Source organism: Perca fluviatilis, chromosome 8 (genome assembly GCF_010015445.1).
Source record: "Perca fluviatilis chromosome 8, GENO_Pfluv_1.0, whole genome shotgun sequence".
Lineage (NCBI taxonomy): Eukaryota > Metazoa > Chordata > Actinopteri > Perciformes > Percidae > Perca > Perca fluviatilis.
In genome coordinates this window covers 2195727-2206123 of record NC_053119.1, presented here as the reverse complement: position 1 = coordinate 2206123, position 10397 = coordinate 2195727, and the positions used below count along the sequence as shown (strand labels likewise).

Genomic DNA, 10397 nt, shown 5'->3' with positions numbered 1-10397 from the left:
TAAGATACAGTGCCCCCTAATGGCCGATCTTCGCCAAATGTGGTACAGAGCATCGCAGTGGGATGTTGAATAAGTATCTCTAGTTGTTTGCTGATAGCTTTTAATTTGGCCGAGATATGATATGATATGTGTGTGATAGCTAGCTAGGAAAATGTGTTTGGTCGTCAAATGCGCATACTTTAACGTAGCAAAATTCTTTGTACAAAGTTTGGTCAGGTCCATCTGGAGATGATATATACCAGGTTTCGTGCAGATCGGTCGCACGGCCTATCTACACTGTAAATTTAAAGTTGTTCACTTTAGTGTAAGTGGTGAATCTAGACTTGGGTCCCATAGGCCACGCCCACTTTGACCCCACTCTAGGGTTGGCCTCAGGATTGGCCCTAGATGGTACCCATCAAATTTTGTATAAATCACATGAGCCACTCATGAGATATAAACTTTTTGTCCTTGTAGCGCCCCCTAGTGACCAATTTTCGTGAATCGCATGACCTCCAGAGGGTCATGACAAACAATAACCTAAAGTTTTGCGTTGATAGCATTTATTTTGGCCAAGATATGGCAAAGTTGGTGTTTTCATAGTTAGCTACACAAATATGTTTGCGTGTAATATGCGAAATCTTTATGGGAAAAAGACTTTTTTGTACAACTTTTAGTCAGATCAGTCTGGAGATGCTACCTGCCAAGTTTGGTGCAAATCGGTCGCACGGTCTAGGAGGAGTTCGAAAAAGTAGGTTTTTGACATATAGCAATTTTTCACACATAAAATTCTAGGCGGAAATGGGTGTGGCCTATATGACGAGATTCAGTTGGATCCAGGGAACCCGTAGATGTATGGTTTTTGAATTTCGGGTGTACGGTGTGGGAGTTATAGGGCCAAACGCGTTTTTTCTGCCATAGCGCCACCTAGTGCTGTAAGTGGGTCAATTATTGAGCCTGAGGTCCTTGTGGAGTTTTGGACCAGTCCTGAAAAGGCCAACCCCCCACCATGTACGGTTTAGGCTGTAGCAGGAGTTTTACGCGGAGAAGAATAATGAATATGATGAATAATCCTTAGAAAAACAATAGGGTTCCACAGCCCTGCTGTGCGAACAGCGTAGCTCTACTACCGCTGGTTCTTACAGACTCGGGCTTGGACCCCTAATTCTACATAAATATGAAGAACACAGACTCGGTTTTACAGACAAAACGCAATACAGTCGCTTTTCCTCCTAACTCCTAGGTCAGGCTGCAGGGAGGACTTTGATTTTGGGTGATAGATTGGAGATACTTCAGAAGTTCAGGCTTGTTTTCTTTCACCAGTTTACGATGCTCTTCGTCCAGCTTCTTCCCCACATCACTCTTCCTCACTTCGTCCCAGTCCTTCTCCTTCTACACACCAAAGAAAATATCAGAACATCAGGTGATCAGTCAACAACCATGAAGCTCTGCTTGTTTCCAGCAGCTTAACTGTAACTTCTCACCATATCTTTGAAGGCCTCTCCTTTGTAGTAGCTCTGTGATGAAGGATACTTCAGTCCCTCCTCACTGAGCTCCTCCAGGCTCTCAGCCACCATGTGCAGCTCCTCTTCCTCTCCATCGAAGGCATACAGCTTTCTGTCCTCACAGGTCATCAGGACCAGCTGATCATACGGGTATGACGTCCCCTCCACTACTCCTACAACCTTCATGGTTACTATCTCAGGAAGGTAGAAATTCCCCCACTCATTGAACTCCTCATCATTGTAATAGGGGTCTTCCAGGTCTCCGATCTGCAACGTGGCACCAGCTGGTTTCTTTAAGGTGAAAGTCTTCGTTCCAAACTCGGACACAAAGCCTGAAACCCATGTCAGGTAATCTTCCTGGTAATCTGGACCCATGGGGGACAAGAGGAATTAGGATGGAACATGTCAAACACTAACCATAGATAGTTTTATGACGCGTGTAGTCTACCTTTTACTTTGGTGCTTTCCTTAATCAGAGCCGACAGCTCACCAGCTGACCTGAAAGGTAGAAAAGTGATTTAACAACTAAAGAGAGTTTATAAAAACAGAGAGAGAGTTTTGAGGGAGGAGAGTCTCCTCAGACAGCAACAATCATTTCTGCTGAATACCACCTGTCCCTTAACACACTACTGGAGCTGAGAAATACATCTGACTCACAGGCAGCAAGGACAAGATACAGCTACTGAGGCTGATACAACATGGAGGACTCTATAAATCAGACTTCACATCTGATTTATCATCAGGAGGAACATGACTAAGAAGTTTATATAGTTTAGAACTTTGCTCATTATGTTCCCTTGTTCAGGTAGTGTGTTGTTATGGAGTAGGATACAGAAATCATAGGCTCCTGTTATATAAACGATTTTCAATGGAACGGCTCAATATTTAAATGATGTCGACAATGTGGATGAGGTGCGTTATAGTTGGTGGCGTGCCTTTTTGTGTTTCTTTTGTGAGAGAGAGAGAGAGGACAGGAGAGAGGGCAGAGACAGAGGGGCAGGAGAGACAGGGGCAGAGAGACAGAGAGAGAGAGAGGACAGGGGAGGACGAGAGAGACAGAGAGGAGACAGAGGGACAGAGAGGGGCAAGGGGCAGGAGGGGAGAGACAGAGGGAGAGACAGAGAGAGACAGAGAGGGGACAGAGACAGAGGAGAGACAGAGAGAGACAGGGGAGGGAGAGAGAGGGGCGGGGAGGAGACAGGGCAGGGAGGAGAGAGGAGACAGAGAGACAGAGACAGAGGGAGAGAGAGGACGGAGAGGGCGAGAGGAGGGAGAGACAGAGAGAGAGAGAGGGCAGAGAGGGGACGCAGAGAGAGACAGAGAGGGCAGAGAGAGAGAGAGAGAGACAGAGAGAGAGACAGAGAGAGAGACAGATGCTCAGTGTTTCCTGAGGTCATTCAACCGTTCTAAAATAAGGACATTTGGACAGTGGCTGTCAGCGTCTGATGCGACGAAAAAGGTGTCCTTCAGTTTGTTTGTGTAACGCACTGGGGAGGGCAGTAGAGGTGAAAATCTTTAAGATAACACAAAAATAAAATATGTCTTATAGCCTAATGATCTCTCTGCCTGTAGCCTACTCTGGCTCAAAAGAATACAGGCTACCATCCCAATTATACGACCTCAATCTGCTCTTCTTTGGGTGTACAGGGGACACCACTCAGGACCACTACCAATATCTCACACTGTCACAAACTCTTACTCCTCTCTCTCTATCTCTCTCTCTCTTTCTTATCTCTCTCTGTCTCTCTCTCTCTTTTTCTGTTCTCTCTCCTCTTTTATTTTTTTCTATCTATATTTTTTTTTTTTTATATTTTATATAATTTATATATTATATATACTTTTATGTATATTGTTTGTTTTGGTTATGTTTTTTTATGTTATTGATATATATATATTATATATTGTATTTGATAGTGTATTTGTTTGTTTGTATTTATTTGTATTGTTGTTGTTATATATTGTATGTATTGGTGTATATATGTATGTATGTATGTATATATATATATATATATATATATATGTATATTATATATGTAGTTGTATATGTATATATATATATTGTATATGTATATTGTATATGGTTATATATGGTATGTTGTATATGTGTATATATTGTATATATTGTATGTTGATATGTAGTTGTATATATATTATGTATATATATGTATGTGTGTATATGTATATATATATATATATATGTATATATATATATGTATATATATATATGTATGTATATATATATATATATATATATTTATATATATATATATATATATATATATATATGATATATATATGTATATATATATTTTTATTTGGTTTTGGTTTGCTCTGGCGATGGACATTACGTATTGGTATGGACTATGTAGTCACTGTGGTGAATGGTATTTTTGTTACAGGGCGTTTTGGACAGCCCCTCCTCAGTGTGTGCACAGGTCATGCAAGATTTTATAGGGGGGCTCAAGCCCCCTAATTTTCATCTTAGCCCCCTAAGAATTATAATATTAAAACACAGAATCACCCTGTTAGGGTCTGAGCCCCCCTAAAGGTCTGGTCCTAGAATCACCCTCAGTAGGGGGGCGCCCCCTAAAGGTCTGGTCCTAGAATCACCCTGTTAGGGTCTGAGCCCCCCTAAAGGTCTGGTCCTAGAATCACCCTGTTAGGGTCTGAGCCCCCTAAAGGTCTGGTCCTAGAATCACCCTGTTAGGGTCTGAGCCCCCTAAAGGTCTGGTCCTAGAATCACCTTGTTAGGGTCTGAGTCCCCCTAAAGGTCTGGTCCTAGAATCACCCTGTTAGGGGCTGAGCCCCCCTAAAGGTCTGGTCCTAGAATGGCCCCTGTCACACACACACACACACACCCACCCACCAGTAAATCCAGGTCAGTTGTCTCTAACCTGTGTGATCTGATGGTCCAGCAGGTGTAATGTGTATTATTCAGCCATCAGTAGAGCTCATTCTAACATGTGTTTCCTCTCCAGTCCTCAGAGAGAACACTGACTCAGAGACTTCAACAGGAGAATAATTAAAGGAAGGATTAACACTCACCGTGGCTCAGGTCGGGGGTCTTCATCCTCTCCACAGGCTCCCTGTAGCTTTAACAAAAAGGTATATGGATATGAATAAAGGTTATTATTTTAACATTTCCATTTTAATTCATCATTGTTCAAGACTTAAAGTGATTATTCTACAGCCGGCGATAACCTCAACAGCTGTCTTGAGCATCCTTAGACTAACTATGGATTTAAAATCCAAATAAAGAAGTCTGGGAGAATTTAAATCTGCTGAGTTATCATTACTGCTGATTGATCTGAGGGGAGAATATACCTTACTTTAAGGCTCAATTATGTTTTGTAGCACCAGACAGATTTAATTTTGTTTCTGGGGCAAACAGTGCCTTTATTTGCCAGGACAGCTGCAGACAGTAAATGGGAGAGAGGGGGATTACATGCAGCAAAAACATGAAGGAGCCTTTTAAACATGGAGCACACACTCACAGACGTTTTCTTTAACTTTTTCAGAGTCAACAACCATGAAGCTCTGCTTGTTTCCAGCAGCTTAACTTAACTTCTCACCATATCTTTGGAGGGCTGTCTTTTAGGGTATCTCTCTGATGATGGATACTTCAGTCCGTCAAGTAATAGCTTCTCCAGGCTCTCAGCCACCATGTCCAGCTCCTCTTTCTCTCCATCGAAGGCATACACCTTTCTGTCCTCACAGGTCATCAGGACCAGCTGATCACACGGGCACGACGTCCCCTCCACTACTCCTACAACCTTCATGTTTACTGGTTTAGGAAGGTAGAATTTCCCCCACCCTTTCAACTCCCCATCATTCCCTTTGTAAATGGTGTCTTCCAGGCCTCCGATCTTCCACCTGGCACCAGATAGATTTTCTAAGTTGAAGGTCTTGTGTCCATACTCAGACACTTTACCTGTAACCCATGTCAGGTAATCTGGACACATGGCAGACAAGAGGAATTAGGATGGAACATGTAAAACACTAACCATAGATAGTTTTTGAAGTGTGTACTTTACCTTTTACTTCGATGCTATCCTTAATCAGATTGTAGTGCTGATATTCTGGCCTGAAAGGTAGAAAAGTGATTTAACAACAAAAGAGAGTTTATAAAAACAGAGAGAGAGTTTTCAGGAGAGGAGAGTCTCCTCAGACAGCAACAATAACTTCTGCTGAATACCACCTGTCCCTTAACACACTACTGGAGCTGAGAAATACATCTGACTCACAGGCAGCAAGGACAAGATACAGCTACTGAGGCTGATACAACATGGAGGACTCTAAAACTCAGACACACACACACACGACGAGGCAGGCGAAACAAAGTTGACGAAAGTTTAACTTTATTCAAATGAGGACCACTCGAGAACCAATCAGGTCCGCGTGTTTGTGTTTGGAGGCCGGAGTTACAAAAAAAGTCTGACCAAGATGGCGGAGGTTATCAGAGCTGTATCATGGACATGTGTATGAGATTAAAATGTTTCTACATGAACACTGGTACTTGTATCAACACAAATTGTGATTTATATGACAGAGGAACTTAGTCAGGGCACATACACCACGAAATAAATAGACCACTGTTTAAACACTCAAACTTTTCAGCTAGCCAACAGGCTAATCGCTAGCATGTTCGGACATTCGGACAGCCAGGCAGCCAGGCAGCTAGGCTACTTGTGCATTTGTTTGATTACATGATTTGTTGGCGAACACTGACGCTTGTATCAAGCTACAATAGCAACGATAGCTTGCTAGCAAACTACCTGCTAGCTACCTATGCTACCTATCTTCAACCCTCTCTGCTAGCTGCCTAGCAGCCGGTGTTCTGTTGCAGTCTGGCGTGTTGTTTTTGCGACCTGGTACATATCTGGAAGTTATTTACACTAATTCGATAGGATTTGTCTATTATTAAGTATTACTTCATACACTTTGTGTTGCTCATTTAATCTTTCGTGAACAGAACAGAAAACTCGTTCTTACCGCATGGTCCCTAGCCTCGGCCCCATTCTGGATCTCTGTAGAAAAAAAAATGTGTTCATCATTAAAAGTAGTGGTGGAAAAATACTTCAAACATTTATTTCAGTACTGAAAGTAATGAGACTACAATAGAATAAAATATGAATATTATAACCGATTCCGGGCCTTTATGTGTGTCTCTATGTGTTTGTGTGTGTGTTCAAGTTAAGCTGTTTATATATATATATATATATATATATATATGTGTGTGTGTGTGTGTGTGTGTGTGTGTGTTTGTCAAAAGAAAGAAACTAACCTGAATCCAACAGATACATTTTTAATAAAGAAATACAACTTTTATTTATAAACATCCTGAGCACAAAATATTTGAACAAATAAATAATGAGTTAATATCTTAGAGAAGCAGATTAGGGCCACATAAATATGTATTTGACAGGATTCTTCATGTTAGATTTAAGTCATTTTCAGAACTTTTTAACACCACTTATGATGTAATTTAATGCCAACTTCACGGTCATATAATATATTATATATAATGGAGAATCAGTGTGGATTTAAAGCTGCGAAAATAATTATTTACCAAGTAAATTAATTTAATAAAACATTTTATTATAATCTCAACAATCATATTTAGTTCACATTAGCTTTGTAAGTTTTGTTTGTACCCTAAACATAACATAAAATAATAACATATTTGTTGCATGAAGAGCTCTTATGATATTAAACTAAAATACAAAATAAATATATAATATATATATTTATAATATAAGATAATATATAATGTAATATCAGATAATATATAATGTAATATAAGATAATATATAATGCAATATAAGATAAGATATAATTTAAGATAAGATAATATATAATGTAATATAATATATAATGTAATATGAGATCATATAATGTAATATGAGATAATATATAATGTAATATGAGATAATATAATGTAATATGAGATCATATATAATGTAATATCAGATCATATATAATGTAATATAGATATATAATGTAATATGAGATCATATAATGTAATATGAGATAATATATAATGTAATATAAAATCATATATAATGTAATATAAGATCATATATAATGTAATATAAGATAATATATAATGTAATATGAGATCATAATTAATATAAGATCATATTAATGATATAATTATTTAAGTAATAAAGTAATATCAGATAATATATAATGTAATATAAGATAATATATAATGTAATATGAGATCATATATAATGTAATATAAGATCATATATAATGTAATATAAGATAATATATAATGTAATATAAGAGTCATATATAATGTAATATGAGATCATATATAATGTAATATAAAGATCATATATAATGTAATATAAGATAATATATAATGTAATATAAGATAATATATAATGTAATATGAGATCATATATAATGTAATATAAAATCATATATAATGTAATATAAGATAATATATAATGTAATATGAGATCATATATAATGTAATATAAAATCATATATAATGTAATATAAGATAATATATAATGTAATATAGATTATATATTAATTATATAATATATGAAATATAATGTAATATAAGATAATATATAATGTAATATAAGATCATATATAATGTAATATGAGATCATATATAATGTAATATGAGATCATATATAATGTAATATAAGATCATATATAATGTAATATAAGATCATATATAATGTAATATAAGATAATATATAATGTAATATGAGATCATATATAATGTAATATAAAGTAATATATAATGTAATATAAGATCATATATAATGTAATATGAGATCATATATAATGTAATATGAGATCATATATAATGTAATATAAGATCATATATAATGTAATATGAGATCATATATAATGTAATATCAGATCATATATAATGTAATATGAGATCATATATAATGTAATATAGATAATATATAATGTAATATAATATATATAATGTAATATCAGATCATATATAATGTAATATAAATATATATAATGTAATTAAGATAATATATAATGTAATATAGATAATATATAATGTAAATAAGATATATATAATGTAATATAAGATATATATAATGTAATATAAGATAATATATAATGTAATATGATTATATATAATGTAATATAAGATATATATATGTAATATAAGATCATATATAATGTAATATAAGATCATATATAATGTAATATAAGATCATATATAATGTAATATAAGATAATATATAATGTAATATAGATTTATATGTAATATAAGATCATAATGTAAATAAAAATTACATAAAAAAAAAAAAAAAAAAAAAAAAAAAAATATAAATATGTAATATAAGAAATATAAAATAAAAAAATATATATGTAATATTATATATAAATATAAAAAAAATATAAAGATAAAATAAAATATAATATAAATAATAAAATTAATGTAATATAAATATAATAGATTATTTAAAAAAAAATAAAAAAAAAAATTAAATATAATATAATATATATAATAATTAATATATAATATAATATTATATATTATAATAAGATATAGTAAAAAATAATATATATAAGTAATATATAATTAAGAATATAATAATCATATATATATATAAGATAATATAATATAATATAATAAGATAATATAATAATGTAAATTATAAAATATATAATGTAATATGAGAATATAATGAATACAGATAATATATAATGTAATATAAGATAATATAATAATATAAGATAATAATAATATAATATATAATATGAATAATATATAATGTAATATAAGATTATAAATAATATAATATAATATATAAATATATATAATGTAATATAATATATATATAATATAATATAAGATATAAATAATGTAAGAATAATATAAAATATAATAATATAATGTAATATATGATTATATAATGTAAACAGATATATATAATGTAATATAAATATATATAATGTAATATAAGATAATATATAATGTAATAAGATAATTATAATGTAATATAAAAAAATAATATATAATGTAATATAAGATATAATGTAATATAAGATCATATATAATATGTAATATAAGATCATATATAATGTAATATCGGATCATATATAATGTAATATAAGATCATATATAATGTAATATAAGATCATATATAATGTAATATAAGATAATATATAATGTAATATAAGATAATATATAATGTAATATCAGATCATATATAATGTAATATGAGATCATATATAATGTAATATATAGGGGGTCCTCGTCTTATACACAACTCTCCCCGCCACTGGAACCTGCAGCTGGGCTTCCAGCCCCGCTGCACTGACCCACTTCTTTTTACTGACCTCAGCCCCATCACCCCCCCATCTGGTCCACGTCTGAGACCAGACCTCAGAGACCCTTATAACCAACGAGCTAACGGTAGCTTTAATGTGCTAATAGTGCTGGTTTCACTGTAAAGTCTCTTTGAGAAGACTATCATGTAAAGCTCTATATCAGTGGTTCTCAAACTTTTTTCAATAATGTAACCTCCTTTGAAATATGTTTTAGCCACGTTCCCCCTGGTGAGTGAAAAGCATTTTTGGTAGAACAAAAGGCTCTATAAACCATTAGTGTCTGATTTACTTAACACGCTTGTAACTGAAACACATTTAAATGTTACTTCAAATGTTTGAAATCCATAACTAAATTAATTTTATGATTTATGCCTGACTGATATATTTGAAATTAACATTTCAAAAAGGAATCTCACGTACCCCCTGCAGTACTCCAAAGTACCCCTAGGGGTACACGGACCCCCATTTGAGAAACACTGCTCTATATAAATAAAATGTATTATTATTATTATTATTATTATTATTATTATTATTATTATTATTATTATTATTATTAACAGACGAGAGGTCTCATTTTCTTTCCTGATA

At 33.4% G+C, this 10397-nt stretch overlaps 1 protein-coding gene across 1 annotated transcript in view; it reads right to left on the bottom strand.

Annotated features, from left to right (window-relative positions):
- Positions 1 to 410: 410 nt before the first annotated feature.
- LOC120563445 overlaps positions 411 to 10397 on the bottom strand; it is a 10866-nt gene continuing 879 nt past the window's right edge. The window contains exons 2-8 of the mRNA XM_039807611.1: positions 6477 to 6511; positions 5519 to 5568; positions 5057 to 5436; positions 4530 to 4576; positions 1933 to 1982; positions 1464 to 1849; positions 411 to 1371 (exon numbers count right to left, since the gene is read on the bottom strand). Coding sequence (XP_039663545.1) covers positions 1219 to 1371; positions 1464 to 1849; positions 1933 to 1982; positions 4530 to 4576; positions 5057 to 5436; positions 5519 to 5568; positions 6477 to 6502 — 1092 coding nt within the window. The 5' untranslated portion in view covers positions 6503 to 6511 and the 3' untranslated portion in view covers positions 411 to 1218. The remainder of the gene's footprint in view (positions 1372 to 1463; positions 1850 to 1932; positions 1983 to 4529; positions 4577 to 5056; positions 5437 to 5518; positions 5569 to 6476; positions 6512 to 10397) is intronic.